This window comes from Nestor notabilis, unplaced genomic scaffold, assembly GCF_000696875.1.
Source record: "Nestor notabilis isolate BGI_N333 unplaced genomic scaffold, ASM69687v1 scaffold2578, whole genome shotgun sequence".
Taxonomy (NCBI): domain Eukaryota; kingdom Metazoa; phylum Chordata; class Aves; order Psittaciformes; family Psittacidae; genus Nestor; species Nestor notabilis.
The window spans coordinates 53,007-74,816 of NW_009940386.1; the positions used below are offsets into that span (position 1 = coordinate 53,007).

Below are 21,810 nucleotides of genomic sequence, written 5' to 3' on the forward strand. Positions count from 1 at the left end.
ATTTTATACATATACTAACTCAAACAGAAATAAAACCTATTGATCAATACAGAAAATATTATTAATCATGGAACACTGCATGTAGATATAAGGAGGGATGATGCAGTGGCTGTTAAAAGAAATGCATTATAATTACTTCCCTTCCCATGGGCTTACAGATTTGAGAAATTAAAAATAGCTCAATAATTCACAATAAAAGGAACAGCCACTGGATTAGCAATAAACTGATAAATCAGCAGTTATTGTAAAAGTTGTCAGAAAACTATCAACCAAAAGGTCAGCTATGCTTCAAATAGACTCTGCACAAAGTGATGGCATTCCCTGACACCATGATCTTTGCACTTGCTAAGATCCTGATAGCCCTATTGGCAAGGTAAGAGGCGGAAATCTGAACCCTATTAACGTCAACCAAAATCTTGAGACCAAAATTCCACTTCAGCTCTTGAAGAGAAATATGCATGCCTTCTGACCATAAGACTGAAATAATCCTACTGAAAACATGCTTTGTTTCCACCATGATGATAATCCCAGTGGAAGGAGTGCTTTTTCACTCTGTCTGCTGTGGAGCATGGGACAAGCAATCCACAGGGCAACTGCAGATGTGTTCTTCCCTTCCCACCTCTGCACACACCTTTGTATGTTTTTTTTGCATTTGAGCCAGCAATCTCACCTTGAGCTAAACTATTCAGCCTCTACTACCTTCTCCAGACTTCAGAAGAAAGCAGCTATGGAACCAGTGCTGGGACTTCCAGGCCCATTTGCTGAGAGTTAATCCCACAGACTTTAAAAAACAAGCCTGCCAAGTGCCCTGAAAGCGTATGGCTCCCAGGTCTTGCACAAAGTGCAAGGCCTCAGTGACCCCATCAGTTCCTTTTGCTCTTTCCCAAGTTACACAGTTGCTGATTACATTATTTCAAAGGAGGCTGGAAGTTCTCAAGAGGTACAACACCGGCAGAGTTACCTCAACACTTGTTGAGATGCTACTACAATAAAATATGTCTCCGCACAGTCTTTAATTATTCAAAGTACTAAAAATAGATTTTTTAAAATAGCCCTTAATACTTGAACTACTTCACATTCTTACCTAGGAATATTTTATCTATCCAAGTAAACATTGCCACTGTCCCTTTGCAGAAATGTGATGGTTTTAATCATGATTAAAAGTAAAATCACTTTTATCTATCAACATTTTGGCCAGAAATACATGAATGAATTATAACTTAACACACAGGTGCTACTAGCTCAAGCATTTAAGCAATCTAATTTTGTGGAACGAAGGAGAAAGAAAATGTAAGATGTTGGATTTTCTGTTGAGTGGATACACACATTCTTAAACAGTAGTAAAGTGGACTTCAATTTTTGTGAAAATACTTGAGATTAAAAGATTCAAGAGCAGATCCTTCTTAGCATCAGTTACAAAAGCTCTACTAGCATTAATAACCAACCAAGGATCCTACTTACAATACTGAAGATATATAAACCCTATTTCTTTGATACCTGTTTGCTATCAGCAGTTAGTTGGTTAAGAGACACCATTCATGCAAGAAAAGTGAAACTTAAAACATAGCTTGATGATGGAGTTTTGGTAAGGCCAATATAGACAATAGATATTAGTGAGCAAAACCTCTTCCAGTGTAAGAAATCAACCTTAATAGATTTAGTAGGCATCTAAGCAACTTCATATACCAGGGAGCTCTTGCTGCCTAGCAGTAGTCAGCAATTACAGACTTTTCGAATCAAAGTCAGAGGAAATCTTCTCATTGATAGAAAGAACTCTGAAATCTGGGCCCAAGCCCAGGTATATATATTGCCTCTGTTACTAAAATTTTATTCTGTTGTGTTTCTAATTCCATTTTATGTTTCACAATATGCCCAGTTTACATCAACTAAACATCAGACAACTGCCCCACAACAAGAAACCAGTGTTTACAATTTTGTAAGAAAAAAAAAAAAAGACACTGAACCCAATAACCATAGTCAAAATAAACTAATTCCATTGTTTTAAAAATAAGGCTATTAGCCTACTGAAATGTTTTCAATGTTTTTAGTTTTTTAAAAAAAAAGTACAAAATTATACTGAAACTTGAAAATCCACAAGAAAACATTTTGAGGAGTTTTGCGCAGCCCTGCTCAGGAGCAGTGATGTTTTGATAATGTCTTTTTGACTCCAGTTATAAAGGCAGAACCAGTTTCTTGAAGGAGAAGGACCTATGACATACTCTCTATGTGTGGCTGTTGTTAAGATTGTTCTTATTAAAGAATCTTCTTGCTTCAACACTGCTGAGAGACACAGAGCAGCGAGATGGATTCTCTTTCCTGTATTCAATGCTTTCCACCATAGCTTGCTTGATCACCTGGAAAACAGTGAGCAACATGTCACCCAGGGAAATAACTAACACTTTAATGATTTATTAACCGATAGAAAAGACCCCTTCAGATGTTAGCAACTACTACTCCTACTTTTAACATTGCTCCATCATTGAACAAAGTGATTGCTGAGTATTACTATGAATACTTTTTCTTGATTATATAAAACACTGCTTTTAATGTAGTTAATAAAGATACAACTGGATGCCACCAACGTCAAAGTCAGAAAAGAATATACACCATTTAAACCGAGTCCTAGTGAAATTCTGAAGGGTAAATCAAAATGGAGAACATCCATACTTAAAGGATATAGAAAATAATTGCTACACTGAGAAAGATTAAACTTCACTTTTGCTTCCTTTGTCCTGAAGTAACAAGATTTCTTCACTATATTGAAAAAAAAAAAAAAAGTATTTCTGTATCTGGGCTGATCATTTACACTTGTGAATATGGCTAGTCACTCTACAGATGCTGGGATCATGGTGCTGAGTTACAGCTTGTATTCATTAAAAAAAAATAATCACTGACTTGATAAATTTCCAGAGAACTTTACAGAATATTTTTTTTTTCAGTTAGAAAATGATCATATATAAAAACTTAGTATAAAATCCAGAACATAATGTCTGCATCCTACGGAGTCACCTTTGCCCAGTTACCCTGCAGGGATTTTGATGGTAAAATGGCAAAAAAAACACAGGAATCAAATTAGAAAAGGATATGAATTGGAATGAATCCTCACAAGCACAGGCTCAAACATTGTGAAAAGCACACATACTACACTCCAGTAGTTCTTCCATTTGGAAGATGGCCAAAATAATGTATCAATCTTCTTAGCCCGAGAAATACTGTTTAGACTTTTTTTTTTTTTTTTCTTTTTTTCCCCACTGGAAAGCACCTCTGGTCTTTTCAGCAGCATATTTGCTTAGTGGTCTATTACTGACAGAGGATCATATATGGTGGTGATACTTCCTACAACACTGCTATTTCAATACTTGAGAAATAGAGGTCAAGTGAAGATATCAAATTCTTTTTACCTGACTATCACTGTGTATCTCCTCGAGTTCTCTTCAGGTAACTCCAGCCACTGTATTACCTTCCAAGGCTGGAAGGATACAAGTTAACCATGCCAGAGTTTGTGCATGCTTGTACACAGCTCATAAAGAACTTACTTAGGTTATGCTCTGTCCCTCATTAAAATAAAGCAGATTTTTTCCACTTTCTACAATGGGCTTTGATCCAGCCTCAACTTCAAGAATAGCAAGGGTCAAAATCAAATGCTGGAAGCACTTTGTATGTCGTAACAATCAGGCAAATACTGAATAAACCCTTGTACCTTCTGTATGGTGGATTTAGGGCTCTACTCACATCATCAACTTTCCCATTTAACAATCTGGTCCCTTTAAGCCCCTTCCACACTGTCATACATACATCTATGCTATTGAGGGTGTTGAACTCCATTAGATCATGAAGCCTCTTGAAAGCCTCATTGGGATACTGGAAGTTGAAGGTAGAGAATGGTGTATTTGGATCATCAAAAATGTCAAAGTCTGCAAAATCCTTCTCTTCCTGTGTTTCTCTTAGAATGCCTGCATACAGAAAAAATACAAAAATACAATCTACATGTTAGGTCTGAGGACTTATCTTATTTTTTAATGGCTCTTTTGAACTCCTAACTACTACAGACAGACTTCAGAGTTATTTCAGAGACAAAGCATTTCTAGTATATAATCACTGTGTCATTATAAAGCTTCAAAGGAACAGCTAGATTGAGCATCAAAAACTGTGTGTTCACCTGGAGCTTTGTACTTCCGGAAATTGATGTTGGCCAAAACAAAATGGATTATAGTTGGACAGTCTTTCTCCGAAGAGGTATCCTTTGGTTTGAAAACATAGCACTCCTTCATGCCCTCCCGATCAAATACATTTGGGTCTATTTTGGGGAAAGGAAGCTTGTTCATTTTGGCCCATTTTTCAGCAAGCAAAATTTCCTGAAAAGATAACAAAGACTCAGGCGCATATAAGCATCCACTGCAAAGTGAGATTTTATGTAGAGACACAGGTCAAATTGGTTACTGGAAGAAGTTTTATTAACTCACACTTCTTTACACAGAAGGACTGATCAGGCCAATCTTTGTAAAGGCTACCCAGTATGGTGAACTGAGCACCTAATTCAGCCTGCCCAATCTGCACCGCCTGAGATGATTCACAGGAAGGAAAGAGCTGGTCTGTCACATAAATCTTTGGTGAATTTACAGAGCTGACAGCTAGAAAAAACCATCTGTAATTTTACTTGCAAACTGAGTACCAGTGCTGTCGAAACCAATGAGAGTTAATAAACATCAGTCCACGTGTTGTTATGTTCAGATGCACATCATAGCACAGAACGGCCTTTGAAAGCATACTAAGTGAAGAAGTAAGTCTGGAAAACAGACTTTTTTAAACTCATGACAACTCAGTAAACAAAATAATTGGTAAATAATGACTCAAAAGCATGTAATGAGGGTGTGTGAGAGGGAGGAGAGGGAAGGTCAACATCTTTAATGTTGGTTTTGAATGAAACAGGACCCTTCTTTGGGCAACTGTTTTGGATACAGAAGAGATTAAAACATAGTGTGTGTAAAATGATAAAAGTAGAGTCATAGACTTGAGCTGGCTGATTTCCCTATGTGTTGGAGTAATAAAAGGACATTAGAGTACTACTGTAGATACAGGCAAACTCTTGAACTGTCATTTACTCTTTGTAATGCAAGCAGAAGCAATGGGACTGCACAGCCAGTAAACAAAACTGGTTTCTGTCCTTCAGGCCATTAGCATACAGCCTATGCTTATGGACTATAGCTGTGTATTAGCTGGAGCTACGTCACTCTATTTGTTATACACACATTTGCGCTTCAGAAATAATGAACAATTCCCTTCAACAGTGGCTTCATTAAAACCCAAGGCACCATTTAATTTTCCTACCATTTTTTCATGCGTAAAAGGATTTCTTCTTTTTAAAATTACAGCTTACAGAAAACAATTCAGGATACCACTTGACTTCCTATCAATCTGTCCATGTTATGGTATGTTCCCCAAAATGACACAGAAAATTACAGCTGATGCTGACAGAAAGTTCAAAGCATAGGCTAAGAATAAGAGAGACATTGCACAGCCTTTTGTAGACTTCATGTGCAGAACATTAACAAAGGGAGGAAAAAGAAAATGCTTCAGAGGAGACAGCAGTGCAGTGTCAGTAAATTTAGCTGATGGGGAAAATACTCAGTTGTGACAAAAAAGGAGGCAAATTCTTCAATAGAAACACACTGTGGGATTCAGTCAATTAAGGAAAACAAAGGATCTCAGCACTAATAAGAGTTTTCTCAGTTCTGTATTCTTCCAAGTAGTTCCCAAGAGATCTTGAGATTACAGAAGTCATTTTACTCCTTTTTATTCTCCTGAACTTGTTTTAAATTGCATTTGACAACAATGATCTAGAGTTCATTTTGCTACTGCTGTTATTTTCTAATGTTGGTTGGTAGCGTTGTCCCTTGACAGCAAGAGGAACAAAAAAAATCTGTTTGTTCTAATTGAAATTTGTCTGTAAAGCAACAAGGAATGCCAGTTTCTCAAACAGACATGTTTTCTTGCTTTCCTTAAAAACAATTTTTAAAAATCCACTTGGGTTTCAAATTAATATTGCCTCTTTTTGAAGACCTCACAATAGTCTCATAAGTACTGCTTTTTTGTGTGTCAGCTACCAAAATGATCCAACATTAGGCCCTTCTGATCAGTTGGAGCTGTCTGGATGCAGAGATTGTACCCATTGTAGAGACTGCCAGCTGTGCCTTCCACATCTGCTACTGAAAAAAAACCATGCCATTTAATTTGCATTTTTGTGTTGTTGCTTTGGTCTGTCCTGAATATATTTAGGAATTCTATTTAAACCAGTACTTGGATTATCCTAGTGAGATGTGAATGAAGTTAGCACCACTTCCAAAATGTTACATATTTAGCAATACCAGAGTGACTGAGACACTTTTCTGCAAGATGATGACAGAAAACCATTCATTTATATCACAGCATCACAGAGAACAGCTGTACAGAGCTAGAGCACTAACACAATGGTACATGAGTTAATGGTTTAATACTGACATAAAATAAAATTCTGCAATTCAGTGTGAATGCAAGATTTCCATAAAAACAACAGAGTCAATACTTCAAACAAGTCATATTAGCCTTTTTTGTATCAGTTGTCTCATGTGAGTCATGTAAACAGGAACTGAGGCAAAGCACAATATTCTGCCTTGTTGTAGAAACAAATTGTTCCAATGCTGTTGATAAAATAGCACTAAGGCCTTCTGGAACCATGAAATGTGCAATCAACCTGACCAGAAGAATGCAACCAAGATAAATTTATGAACACAAAAAAAGGTATGGCTTATCTCACTTACTTTGAAAGGAGGACTGGAATCACTTGGCCTTGCTGAAAAATCAAAAGAGATAATGAGATCCACGCCTCTTTGAGGTCTTAAGATAAGTGGGTACGGGAGGTTAAATGTAAGCCCACTGTCCACTATATGAATCTTTTTGCTCTTCACATCTAGTGGCTCATATATCCTCTCAAACTCATCAGGATCTGTGCAGAATAAATGAAAACAAAACAAAACAAGAACACATGCATTAAGAACTTTTTGAAATTTTGATTTCAAAATGGTACTGGGCTTTTCAGTGTATCCCCAAGTACTGAAGATTTCACAGAAATTAAAATGTACAGTATCCCAGTTAAACACACCATGAACTCATGTGTAACCTTAACTCTTACCTTGACATCTAGAGAATGAGGTGAAAAAAACAGAGCTGGAAGGGACTTCAGCAGGTCAAGTCCCAAGTCAGAAGCAGAGGTGGCTCGAGGCAAAACCAAAAGGGAAAAATGCCTAGGTTTGACCCTAACCTTCCCATCTTTACCCTGTCATCCTTAACCCATACGCAAAGGAAAGTGTTCATGGGAAGTTAAGAAACAGATTCCTAGTGTACATCCCCTCAGTGTCCTACAATCCTGCCCAAACATCTTCCACAGGTTCCTCCGAATCCCTCGTCCCTCCCAGCTCTTCTTCCCCAAACTGAAATTTGCCTAAAAAGCCTTGATGTGGTTCTGCTCCTGCATGACACTTGTCTAAGTCACTCCACCTGCAGTACTGCATCCAGCTCTGGGGCCCTCCACACAAGAGGGACATGGATCTGCTCAAGTGAGTCCAGAGAAGGGCCATAAAGATGCTCTGAGGGCTGGAGCAGCTCTGCTCTGGAGACAGGCTGAGAGAGCTGGGCTTGTCCAGCCTGGAGAAGAGAAGGCTCCAGGGAGACCTTAGAGCAGCTTCCATTGCCTAAAGGGGGCCTACAAGGAAGCAGGAAAGGGACTTTTTACAACAGCACATAGTGACAGGACAGGGGGAAATGGCTTTAATCTGACAGAGGGGAGATATAGATTAGATATTAGGAAGAAACTCTTTCCTGTGAGGGTGGTGAGACACTGGCACAGGTTGCCCAGAGAAGCTGTGGCCACCCCATCGCTGTCAGTGTTCAAGGCCAGGCTGGACAGGGCTTTGAGTACTGGTCTAGTGAAAAGTGTCCCTGCCCATGGCAGAGGGTTGGAACTAAATGAGCTTTAAGGTCCCTTCCAACCCAAACCATTCTATGATGCTATGATTCTATGTCTGCTTCTGTCCATTCAAATTAGGGATATCAAGTCTTGTTTTTCAGCCTACATCAGATTTCATTACTTCATCTCACTAATATAGTAGGAATATAAAGAAATGGTGACACATATCCATATGTGAAATTTTAATACTGGTCAGAATTACATGTAAGCCACTTACTGCTAATACTGTCATGGTATAGGTATAAAATAGTCTCCTATCTCTAATGCCCAAACTGAGGGTTGAAGATGATGATTTTTTTTCCCCTTTAAGCCCAATATTCCCTGGGTGCAGCTGAGGAAAAACCCAAGTAATTTTTCATAAGTGCCTTTGCACTTATCCAAGTCTCTGGATACTACTAAATGATCCCTGCAGTACTTGAGACTTTTCTTCCAACAGTCTTTTCTTGCTCTAGATCTTAGAATTATATCCAGTGTATGTTTTTGCCTTTTGTCTAAAAACTAACGCACATACCTGTAGAGGGCAGTGTAATCTAAGGAATGCTGCATAGCATAAAACAAGTATTTCTTGAGTAATTAAATTTCCTAATACCTACTTATTGGCAACGGCAGTAATAATCCAAACTATAGGTCCTATAATTTCAGGATCCATGAGAAAAATTATTGATATGGGCAGCAAAAAATAAATTCAGAAGAGATATTTTGACTTTTTATTTCTGTCACTGTTTATTAGAGAGCACTTTGCTAAGAAATGAGGCACTAGTTTCCTACTATTTGCCTTGATTTCTAAGGGAGAAAATACTTTCAAATCATTGCCTGCTGCCTTTTTTAAAGACATTTCAAATATAATTTAACCCTTGCTCTCAACAGAATTTCTAAAACGTGCAGAAACATTTTTGTTCAAGTTTTGTATTATCTTATTTTACAAAATTTGAATTTGAAAGTCAACAGTGATCATTTAAACAAGTATAGTAACACCTATATTAATGTTTGTGATAGAGTTGTTAGTGCATACACAAACTTCCTACCAAAAAGGCACTAAGAACAAGACAGTTCCTATTGCTTACAGACTTCATGACTCCATAATCAAATTTATCATAATAATTTTATTACATTTTCAATGACAAAATACAAAAAATGCCATCAATAAATATATAATGACCACACAGATTGCTTTTATTAGTTGTGGTCTTCTGTGATTACAGGAGAAATTCAACTTAGAAGTTTTTGTTATAATTAATTTTAGATGTGCATTTATAATCTCTGAACTGAGAAGAAAAGTTTCAAAATATAATCTGTGCCCATCTTATGGGGTCAGGATTCAAAAAGCAATTAATATAATCCAGTGTAATTTTAATGACATGACTTTAAAGGCAGGCATTTGATTTGATTTATCCAGAATATGAAGCCAGAGGCCAGAAGCAGCACACAATACCCCAGTGAGACGAGGCAAGCAAGCAGACTGACCTGTGGGTCAGGACACTACAGGTGAGCCTGCAATTGCTCCTGGCAGAGTAACGTGCAATGAGTATCCCTGATGATAAAAGAAGGATCACATACTCTATAACCTGTGCTGTAGTTATTCTAAAGGACCGCATTAGAAGCTTTGTTCTTTTTATCCTTTACAACACATGAATCCAGGACAATCACTCTATATACTTTAATGGCTCTGGTAAGTGAATCAATCATTATTCAAACAGTATGAAGACTGAATGGAGTATTTATGCTCTGAGAGCCTGGGACATTAATTTTCAGCCCATGTGGAATGCTTCTATAAAATATTACAAGAAGCTTTCAGTTCAAACTGCAAACTGGAAGAAGCACAAGATGTTTCTGAGTAAAGCTCTGTGTCAAACCAGCAGAGCATGCCTACCTGACCTGCAGCAATCAGATACACAAATAGAAAATAAGAATTGTTTGTAAATAAAAAAGAGAATACATTCTAGAGACCAAACTTTGTCACAGATGGCAGCTTCAATGGAGGTATGGGAGATGAAAAGGGCATTTGCTACTGACGTGTATCTACTACAACAGTTTCCATAAATACTGAAATAAGGAAGCAGAGATTATGAGTTATTTTTTCCCTATTGTTATTCACGTGGCATCTTCTCAAGTGATTTTGGTGTGTTGTAATATCCAGGCACAGAAACTGAACAACTCTGAGTTCACAATGAAATCATTCAAGGGGTATAAAGTTTTAAAGCATATTTGAGACCAATTAAGAAAATGCTCAGCCCAAATAGAATCAATAGTAAAGCCAAGCATATTCTTTCAGATCTTTCTGGGATCTCTGCTGTACGCACTGCAAACCCTAAATCCAGCCCTCAGTAATGACTGTAACTTTGGCTTAGGTCTGCCACAGTTCATCCTCTGCAGTGCAAATTAGTGGGTCTACAGAAGGTTTGAGACAACTGGAGATGTGAAATATTTGTATCCATTTTGATTCATTTATTTCTCCTTTCGAGTGTCTGGCAAGAAAAGAGAGTAAGTTATAAAGCAATTCAGACTTCTCTCTGTACTCAAGCTGATAGGTAAACTGCTAGTGGTAGGAGCAAATATGCGAAGTTTAAATGCATCCAGGGCCTTGGCAATATACAGTATTTTAAATTTACACTAAAGTTTCCTTTCTATCTACTCTTCTGATCAACTAGGCTCTCACATATATTAGCAAAATTCACAGCATTAAAATGTGGATACACTTCTAACACTACTGAATGATTAAATTTTATATTATCTACTGAAATTTCAGGGGGGTTTTTTAGCTATTCTTGACCATAATATTGCAAATACTCATAGCTGTTAGATTTGAATTGTTAGCTCCAGTTTATGAGTGTGGGTTTCAGCTAACATTAAAAAAAAATTGCAGTTATATCAAACTTTTGCCAGACATCTTACCCAAAGAAATTTCAGGTACTCAAAAGTAATTTTCTCAGAGGGACAGGCTCATTCTGTCAAACCAGCACTTAATTTCAATTGAAATTAAACCTCAGGAAGTTGACAGTTGATTCTGAAGATTATCCACATCTTAATTATGCAAAACTCTCATCAACTGTCATTTTTTCCAACCATAAATTTACTACCCGTTTTCCTGCCTCTTTTACAACTATTATAAATATTAAGATTATCCAGTTGTAAACACCTCTAAGATAATAAAAATATTTAGAAAGTGGAGTACAGATGGAAATTACTATACAACCACTCAAAGGGATTTGTTACATTAACAAATACACATTAGAGAGAGTCTGCTACTTAAGCTTTTAAACGACATCTGGTATTTACTATTGCATAATGACCAGCTAGGACAATCTCCTTCCTCTGAATAGAAAATAAAGGCTGAAGTGATTACTGTTACTATGAGGGATGGTTGCTAGTGCTGTGCTACTACACAAGAACATGGAACGAACACAACTTCCTCTTGCTGAACTTCATAAGGTTCTTGTTATCCCACTCTTCCAGCCAATCCAGCTCATCCTGCAGGGTGGCTCTCTCTTCCAAAGGGTCCATTTCCCCACTCAGTTTGCTATCATTGGAAAATTTCATCAGGGTACATTTGATCCCACCATCCAGATTACTTAAGAGCAGAACTGAACCCTATATTGATCTCTGGGGGACCCCACTAGTGGCAGGTCACCAGCTGGAAAAAAAGCTATGTAACACCATCCTCTGGGTGCAGACAGTCAGCCAGTTCTCCACCCACCACACTGACCAGTTCTCAAGAGTCTAACACATCAGTTTCTCTATGAGGACGGAGGAGGCTGTGGGAAACCATATTGAAAGCCTTTATAGAAATCAACGTACACAATGTTTACTGCTCGCATTTCATCAAGTGACAAGCATGTCCTTCTACCTTTGGAGGAGTACGTGCTGTTGTGAGCCTCGCTGAGAATCGCTGTATCTCGTTTTACTAAGGAATATGCAGCAACATAGACTTTCTGTGAACTAACCTGCAACAGCAGCATCTAGTTCATCTTCCTCCACGGACTCCTGAGTAAGAAGGTCTGCCAGAGGAGAGAGTGGGTAACAGCTGTTGAGGTTCAATCCCAGCATGAAGTTGTGCACTTTCCCAGCACGCCCTTCCCTGGTGTTGAAAAGGGCACTATCACCCACCAAAGCCATCAGCATTCGCTGCACCCAGCTTTCCTGGCTGCTGTTATGATATTCTTGATTTGCCTCAGCATTTTCAGTGCCTGAGGAGGAAAATTAAAATAACCAATAGTAAACCAGTTAATATACAAAGTATAAACCCAAGATTTCTAGGTCTATTAAAATAAAGAACTATTAAAATAAAAGGAACTGGGTCGTAGTATTTTCATGTTGCTGTAGACTGAATGAAGGAGCTTTGCTGCAAGAATTTCAGACAAATGAAAAGAAATCTTCCTCTTAACTTCACAGGCCAGTGAAACTTTTAATCTGCAGTACAGTGGTGTGAATATGTCAATCAGGAAAATAGACTGGGAATGTGTTAGATTACCTTAGCCAGACTTAATTAGGCTGGATAGAAAGGGCAATGAGAACATGGTTTTATCCATGCTAGCACCTAGAATCCAAACTCTCCTGGGCTCAGGTGACAGATGTAAGTCACAAAGATCTATACTTTATGTAGACCTAAATTCATCTGGATGTATACTGCCACCCTTCTCTGTCTTTGCCAATTGCTAGAAACCCAGCTTTCCTTAAGAAAGCAAAGTTAGGCTGCATGTAAGAGAATGCTGTAGCACAGGAATTCTAAAATACCTGAAAATATCCTTACAGTAAACTGTAGACTACAACCTATATTTGTACTTAAAGAATACAATGAAACATCCAGACTTATATGTCTATAGAGAAGTCACAATAAAAATTACTTGGATTGTCAAAACTTTTTGGGGTGTTTTATGTAAGAAGATAATTCAGGCTCAGGCTTGATACTTTAAACGCAGAACTGAAATGTGTCTCCTTAATCCAGGCATTAAAGGAGCTGATTTTTATATAAAGTAGACAGAAAACAAGCAAACACCACGAAGTTTAGAGGTCCAACATATCTACTACAGTATTCTATAGAAGTGTTAGGGATTATCAAGTGTTTACAAATCAAAGATTTGTAGGTTGTTCACTATGGCTACAAACTATGACAGAAATGTAGTGTTTCATGCTGGCTAAAGTGAAATCACACAGGAAATCCACAAATAAACACAAAATGTGCTCCCTCTCCCTATTATTTTACACATAAGGAGAATTGAAGAAGTAATCATTTAACTGAGCTAATGCCATAATTAATTGTCTCATCACACAAGATTTTCTTTTCTTCCTGTGGTTCCTAAAATTACAAAGAGCTGCACTTCCATCTTGCTTGCATTGTTAAAAAGATAATTAATTTCTTCAGGTGAAAATCACTGTTGTCCCCAAACATATCATCAAATACAAAGCATTATTATGATGAGACAGAGATCCTGACTAAAATCACAGAAATCCTGAGATGACTTAGGCACCTAAAGATAATTTTCAATAGGATTTTTTCTTCCCACTGCCCAGTGCTCCCCTTGCAGTTGTACCTCTTTGGGGATTTGGGCATTGTTTAAAACATTGTGCCAAAACACTAGGAATTTCCTGCATCAGATGTCATTTGTAAAGGTGCTGGAAGACATCTATGAATGCTGGAAACACAAATTAAACTATTCTCAGGCAAATATTTCCACAAGGAACCCTTGAAACCAATGGATAGCATTCGTTTGCTGGGCTGGTAATTTGAACACACCCCTGAGCTCAGCAGTTTGCTGGCAACAGACTTCTGGTTATCACTGCCTCAGCAAGCCTAATTTTGGGGTGTATGTGAAATTGCAGACCTCTCTGAAGCCCTGTTGGACTCATACCAAGACTGAAAATGTGTGAGGTAATCATTTGATCATCAGCTTGAGTGCGAGTCATGAAGTCAAGCCAAAGGACCTCCTGAGGTCTCTTGTTCAAGGTTTCTCTATTTTGCTGAGCCACTAGCTCCTTTAGGATCCTTAACCTAGGCAATTAAGTTTACCATTGGTATAAACGAAAGCAGAGCTCTCAGTTGTAAGACACAATTGGTAAGACTCAGGAAAACTGGCTATGACTAATTTCCAGCATCCACAAACTTGACCATACTACATGAAAGCTGATGAAAAAAGTAAACTATGAAATAAGATGTGAAGATTTCCTTACCTTTTGGGTGCTGTGATTCATCTTCACTGTCTGAACTGTCATTACTTACTAGGTGCTTTAGCCTAATATTTTCTGTTGAAAGAAATACAAAATGACTTTAAACTGCCAGGGTTTAATTACTAGAATAGCTAAGAATTTCAAAATAATTTGAGTCATAAAATTATCATAGACTTCATAATAGAAAATACAGCTGAAGAAATTTGATTTGCTGTAGACATCTCTACGTTCAGCATCTCATCAGAATGTATTTGCTCTAGCCTTCAATTTTTGCAAAGCTTCTGCACTAAACAGATTAGTCAAAGGGCTGAGAAAACAAAATGTAATCCTAAAGCAGTACCCACCACTCACCTCTGCACCACATATCTGAAACATTTCATTCACCTTGATTAAAATTTAGATATATAGCTTCTGTCCTCTCAGTAACTCCTAGTAAACTAGGAAGACTACATTAATTTCTGTTAATTACCTGCTAATTTTTTCTTATAAATAGGAACTCTTTTAACTTCATTCATACATTTATGAGTGGGTATCCTTAAAAATAGTGGGAGAAAATCAAAAGCCAAGATAGTTATGAAAGTTCTGCTGGAGTATGTGTGAAAAATAAAGGCCAATACAGTTATATGGGTAGATAAGACAATGGTTTTCATCTCATAATATTAGGTGAGAGAAATAAAACCAGAAATGAGTAAACTTCTCTGGCAAAAATCTGCATTTTGTTAGGGGTAACAGCTTTGTTTCCAAAACAACCACAAAGTCATTGTTAACAAATCATTACTATCTTAAAGAATTATTTCAAAGTCAAGGTGAATACTGAAAAAGCAACACATTCTTCTCCTCGGGTAAGGTTTGTAGTGGAGATAAACTCACATGAGAATGGATTATATGCTAACTACATTATTTTTGCTGATTATGGAGGGAAGCCTTTCTTGAAATACTGTAAATTTCCAATGTTTTATGAGCAGCCTCATCTTGGAAGCTTATATCCTACAGAGACTAGAGACTGGCACTGAATTCCAGTGATGCAAATGTATCTGAGAGACTATTGAAAACTTTATTCCCCAGTATAATGTATGCCAAGAATCATCTCTAATTAAAATCTGAAGCCGGTTAAAATAAGCTGAATAAGGGTTTTTACCTAGTGAACTTGAACATATTATCAACTAACTGTTTTTATCATTAACAAAATGAAAATAAAATAACATCTTCTTTTTCTAACAGAAGGATAACATAGGTGTTGGTCTCTGGTGGCATACACCTGCTTTGGACTGTGATTTCCAACAAATGCTGTAATTTCTACACATGCAGTATCAAAACAACAGCAATTACACGTTTCACTTTTTGTTTAAGTCTAAATTTAATTCCTATACACACGCCTGGCTGAAAGAGAAGACTGAAGAGAGATTCACCATGATAGAAAGTGTAAAAAACCACTGCTTCATTACCCTTGGTAATGATTACTGGATACGGATGACCACTTGACCACTACTGTTGCTTTTTTCCTAAAGAGGACTATGCCCTCTTAGACTTACAGATAACACTGTAAAAATAATGACAGAGACAGGAGAGCTTAGTCATCATGTATTTTTCTTTAAATACTTTTTAATACTCAGCAGGTCCTCAGTCACTATTCAAATACCATCAATGGACAAACACGCACCAAAGACAAATATGTACAAAATTCTTTAGCAATGACATAGGAGACAGGTCAAAATCAAAATTGGTGACCAAAAAAGGAAGCTAACAAAAACAAAAAACGCAATTTTTGGACATCAAATCATCTCCTTAAAGCAACCCCTATGCAAAATTTATTATTTACTGCTCTAGGTGTGATTTACACATGCTATGTGTAACTGTCATGTCCACTGGCATTCTGCCATTCACTTTGGTGGTACCAAGGTTTCACTGTCACATCTTCAGTTCTGGTAATAGACTGTAGTTCAAGTCACATTAGAATTTTCACATCTAATCCCACTTTAAAGCGTATTTTTTTAAATTATATGTGAATTGAGCCAAAAATGACAGATAACATTCTGTCTCTCAACATCTTTAAAAGTAGTAACTCATACTCTTCCACTATCAAACTTATTGATAGAAATCCTCCATTAGTATGTATTAACACTCATGAGGTTTATCAAAAATATGAACCTGGAGGCACAAGTCTCATTTTCATCCATAAATAAGTACATTATCAAACAGGTGAATACCATCTATTAGGAGACAGAGGCAGCTAAGGGGCTTGGGGTTTTTTTGTTGTATTTTAAATCAACTCTATCTGCATTTTCTCTCTATCCTCTTCAGAAAAATTTGGCTGTCTAGTACAGTTTATTTGTTGGTTATCTATTTCCCTGAAATGCTGTCTTCTGAATAGGAATTATGAAGTATCTGCCAACTTCTGATCTCCAAAAACTAGCATAATGACATAAAAAAAGGACTTGGATGCTAATAACTTCATGAAAATACTTGGATATATGCATGTGACTTTCAGTACCTCTGATACTGATCAGAAACAAAAGTGAAAGAAAATTATTATCCCTCTTTCCATGACCTCATCAGCATCTAGCAATGTCAGCAATTAAAGTTGTTTGAATTCCACATTCTTAAAATGACCATCAGCAGAGCGCTATCCTTCCACAGATTGAGAGTGCGCTGAATGTTGCTAGTAACTCTTTTGCATAGTAGAAGAATTATTTACTAATATTACCTAATTCTTCTTCCATGGTGGGACCTTTATTCTGAGAATTGGAGACACCAAGCACTCTGTTAAATAATATAGAAAATGCACTGCCCCAGACACCTGAAAAGGAAAAAGTAAACAATGAATGGAGGCTGGTAGAAGGAAAACAGCTCCCCATAAAATGCACTACTTAAGCAGTTGCTTGCTTTCTGAACACATTTCTAATTTTGGAACGCGTTAAGCTGTAAGCTCAGATGACATACCAGAAACAAAAAACCAGAGAATGCCAGTCCACGTCCATGAAATCTTACAAGTGGATGTCTTCCAACAAACTGAGAACTCTACTTCTTGTCTCACTCTTTGTGTGGCTGCATTTAAAAGCCCTTGTCCATGAGCTACTGAAATTAGGTTTATTTTAAAATAAACCACATACTCTGCCACATACTCACCCATCAAGAAATGCAAAGGATTTTCACTATACTTCTTCACCACTGTCCCCATAAAAAATTTGCTTCCAAACAAATCAGGAGACATGAAAGTGCCATACTTTGCCATACCAATCTCATATGGACTGAATTCCACCCAGTCTGCAAAATAAGAAACAAAATTGTACTTAGTGAGCAATCTGAACCTGAATAGAAACAGAGGGTGAAAATACATAAATGAATGAAATCTCTGCCCAAGCAAAAAAATTCTAGGTAAAAGGAAGTTAAATAACCAACAGAAATATCTCTTAGGTTGTACAGAAGTGAAAATTTTGATGTTAAATGAAAGACAGCCTAAGGTCTCAGCAGAGAAGGAATTCTCATTCTCTCTTATCATAACAAACTTTCCTGAAAAAATATGAGGTTTTAAAACCAGAAGTATAAAATTAGTGATCACAGGTGAGAAAAACAAAATGACATCTGGTTTTCATCTCATGCTTCAATATGAGCATGCGAAATGCAACGTGGGTCTAAGTTTCGAGTTTCTTTTCTTTCACCATGATGCTATCAAAATGTAGAGAGCAGTGCCAGAAGTGGCAGAAAAATTATTTAATATCATAAAATGAAATATTTTACAAGAGGCATTTGGATTCCACAAAAACCTAAAATTTCTAGTGAAATCCCATATGAAAAGGGCAAAGCTGAGAGTCAGCTGAGAGACTTACAATACCAAACATTGTCAAACATATTTTTAAAAGTATATGCCATTTCACTGAATAGAGAGCTCAATAAAAATATGGAATATTTAAATGCATTTTCTAATCTTAGCAGAAAATTTCAGAAGTTATTTACATTATATGATATACAACTTTTTAGAAATTGGATTTCAATTGATTTTGAAATATTTTCTTTGATACTTGCGGAGCTACTTACATCGGAGAGTTCATTTCAGAAAGGGAGCAATAGCAAACAAAAAATACCCTATATTTTTAGTATTTCACCCATTCATCTATTTTATCTTCTGTCTTTTAGTGGCAATAGATTTGACTACTTCTGTAAACAAATTAGAAATAATTCTGAAATAGAATGGCAAAAGAAACAGATTTGAAAAATTTCCACAAGTCACAGGATGCCATCCACTACTCAAGATGTTCAGTGTTTCTGTTGAAATGTTAAGCATAAAGTTAACCACTTGTCCTGAAAGGAAATATTTAATCATGACTGCTGAGAGTTTAATTTCACAGGGCAATGCTTATCTATGCTAAGTCAAATGCAACATCTTATTTTCCAAACAAATCTTCACATTTATTGGAGAAGGATATTCCTTTGAAAACCCAGTCCAGGAATTTAATCGTATTTCCCTTTAGATATATAAACAGTAATTGGCAGATAACTATTCAGAACCATGTTGACAGCAAATCTTAATTTAGAATCAGAATTAATCTGTAATAGTCCACTTTCATTTTATATTTGCACTGAAGAAGATGATTTCTCAAATCACACATCCTGCTTAGTGAAATAAGGTCTCTGCCTTAAAATTAAAGGGCTTCAGCATTATCTTCTCCCATTCCAGAAGCCCCTTGAGACAGTGGCTGTTTAAACGAGTAGGACTTGAATGTCCCGAGAGACAGGAACTCTATACCAACAGAAATACGTAAGTGTTTATATCCCAGCAAACCAGGCTAGTTTCTTTGCTCTGGCTGAATCCAAAATATACTAAAGTAAGACATCTCATCTGCGTTCACTGCATTTTGGATGTGGCCCTGATTTAAGTCAGATCATATCTCTACACTGCTTTGTACCAGCTGAAGGTGCAACAGATTTTTCCTTTTGTCAGGAGGGAAGACAGAGACATAATCTTTTGCTAATACTAAGCATTTGGTAGATTCAGGATTGGGCACATAAATACATGGCCTGTACTCGCACACTGAGAACAAATTCACTTTACATTCCAGCCTTGCTGCATGCAGGCAGATTAAAACCACATGTGCGATCTGGTATGTGTGATGATCATGGCTTAACCATCTGGTATGTGTGATGATCATGGCTTAACCAAGCACCAACTGAGGGATCCCAGTGCTATGAATCCATACTTCAAGGCAGCCCTGCTTCCAAATAAATTCTGTAGCACTTACTGGTACAGAGCAAAACACATACTCACCCTCTCATAGACGTAAGTTTATTATAGTGACTTTCAAGAGCAAAACCACCAAATCCAAATTTTGACTGGTCTGGCATTGCAGCAGCAGCAAAGATAGTGAATAAGGCTGTTAAGGGATGGAAGCATGCAATACCAAAGCCAAACATTAAATTCCACTCCTCTCCTTAACACTGGATATCAGGTAATTTCTTATCACTAAAGAAGCTATCATAACAAAAAGAAAAAAAATCTGTCTTTAAATCAGTGTAATTATGCTCAGTCAAAATGATTATTGTAGGTTTGGGTATGCTGGTACCATCTGGGTCAGAAATGCTATTGGTAGGAAACACATGCAGAGCCTGGGGCATGAAAGCTATTAGCAGCTGCATGAAATCTTGCACCATCACAGAAGGAATGTTAGCTGAAATAATTAATATATTTCAACTTGAAAAAACATGAAAGCGCTCACCTATATGTATAACCTTGTAAATAAGAAAGTGTAAATATTTCTGTTCAAAGTTAATAGCTGTTCAGCTCTAAAAGAAAAAAAAAAAAAAAAAAAAAAAAAAAAAACCCACCAAAAACTTACAATAGGAATTATCAAGATCTAGCATCCTATGTAATGATACAGACGACAGATTCAAAAAAGCAAAACCAAGATCCCTTGGCAGAGTCAATACTTTTTTTAGGCCTACTTGGTAAAGCTACAGAAATTAGACCAGCCTTCTGGTCTTTGTTAGAGAAGGCCGTTATTAATTAAAGACAATTTTGTTTTTAAAATGGTAAATAAGTAACTCAAATAAAATTTCTCAGAAAACAGAAGCACATCAAAAACCAAAATACTTTTCAAACAGAAAGGTTTCAGTTTCCTAAGGAAGAAAGTTTCACATTCTCCTATGAAAAATCTAACCTAATTTACTACCTCATTTTCCATTACACACAAACTTTTGATAACAACTTTTCCAAATAATCTTTTTAGGAACTGTGTATACGTCTGACCTATAAACCCCAGTCAAGCCACTTGGTATTTCTCTTCTCAGTCTTATATATAACTATGTACATATACATATCCTTTTCTTTGTACAGCATCTAGCACAACTGGACCAACTCCCAGCTGATGCTACTAAATGGAATTAAAACCTATGGAATAAATAAAAGTAAAAGCCCACAGGACTTTACACTGTGCAAGAAGTAAAAAAGAGGTAGTATATCTAATTTTTTTAATTCTCATTTCACTCAGAAAGAGTAATAATCCTGTATGGCTGAAGACATTTCCCTTTACCTATTTGATACACTAATGTTAAGCAGCTTTCTGTTGTTGAAGAGACACCAGCCTGTTTTTTGTCTTGACTCCTGCAGTGTACTAAGATACCTCCAGGATAAGCAATATTCTTGTCAATTGGTAGGAAATCATCTTTTTTGCAACATATAGAGAATAAAATTTGGCTATAACTTAACATTTCACAGAAACCTGAAGAGGCTGTTATCGTGTTAGACTTAATTTCACATTAGAAAAAAAAAAATTAACAGTTTTAATATGGTCTGAGAATAAGTCTCCAAACACAAGAAAGATGGAGAAACAAAAGGCATTAACCTAAAATACAGTCTGTCTGCCTTTCCACGGACAGGAAAAGATGCATCTTAAAAGCCAATAAATGGCTCAGTTCCATGATATACCATGAGGAATACAACCATTTGATGCCTGTTCTTCACTTCTTGTTAACAGACTCTACTGTCAGATTCCCAGAAGCCACTGAACACAAATGCATCCATTTCCCAATCACCTTTTAAAACACACCAGAACAATCCCTATGATACGCCTGATCGGTATATCCTTCAACACCACAACTTCCTATTCTTTTTGCAAATTAAAATCTCCCTGTACTTAATTTACAACAATGTGAATTTTGTTAAGCCCTGACGAGTGTTCTATATCATGGCAAATTCCTTCCTAATCCTTGCCGTAAGACTAGTAATTTCTAAGTGTGCCAAGTTGCAGAATACAATTATTCTCAGAAGTATTAAAAAAATAGGCTGTTCTGTCAGTCAAACACTTCTCTCTTCACAAGTGACTCAATACACAGATTGAAAACATACCTGCAAACATCAGCTCTGAGACATCTGGTTTGACATGGAGACATGTAAAGAGTGGGAGAGCACACTGTGCATTATTGATTTTCTCTTTCATGTTGCTCAAAGTGGCGTCCATTCTCTGAATGAAAAGAAAGACATTACATCCAAATGAATCCTATAAAGTCCTGCTGATATTTGGGAGATTACTAATTTATCTGAAATTCTCAAAGAGACGAGAATGGACAAACTCAGCTACTTCCAAGAAAAACAGAATTTGTAAAGGAAGCCATCTGTTTGAATACCTTTTAACTTCACAATTCAAGAAGGAAAG

General features: G+C 36.8%; 1 protein-coding gene across 1 annotated transcript in view; it reads right to left on the reverse strand.

The window, feature by feature from the left end:
* Nucleotides 1-2,104: 2,104 nt before the first annotated feature.
* PLA2G4A (phospholipase A2, group IVA (cytosolic, calcium-dependent)) overlaps nucleotides 2,105-21,810 on the reverse strand; it is a 25,811-nt gene continuing 6,105 nt past the window's right edge. The window contains exons 3-11 of the mRNA XM_010020309.1: nucleotides 21,504-21,618; nucleotides 17,291-17,428; nucleotides 16,869-16,961; nucleotides 14,168-14,239; nucleotides 11,944-12,186; nucleotides 6,798-6,982; nucleotides 4,160-4,355; nucleotides 3,796-3,953; nucleotides 2,105-2,354 (exon numbers count right to left, since the gene is read on the reverse strand). Coding sequence (XP_010018611.1) covers nucleotides 2,223-2,354; nucleotides 3,796-3,953; nucleotides 4,160-4,355; nucleotides 6,798-6,982; nucleotides 11,944-12,186; nucleotides 14,168-14,239; nucleotides 16,869-16,961; nucleotides 17,291-17,428; nucleotides 21,504-21,618 — 1,332 coding nt within the window. The 3' untranslated portion in view covers nucleotides 2,105-2,222. The remainder of the gene's footprint in view (nucleotides 2,355-3,795; nucleotides 3,954-4,159; nucleotides 4,356-6,797; nucleotides 6,983-11,943; nucleotides 12,187-14,167; nucleotides 14,240-16,868; nucleotides 16,962-17,290; nucleotides 17,429-21,503; nucleotides 21,619-21,810) is intronic.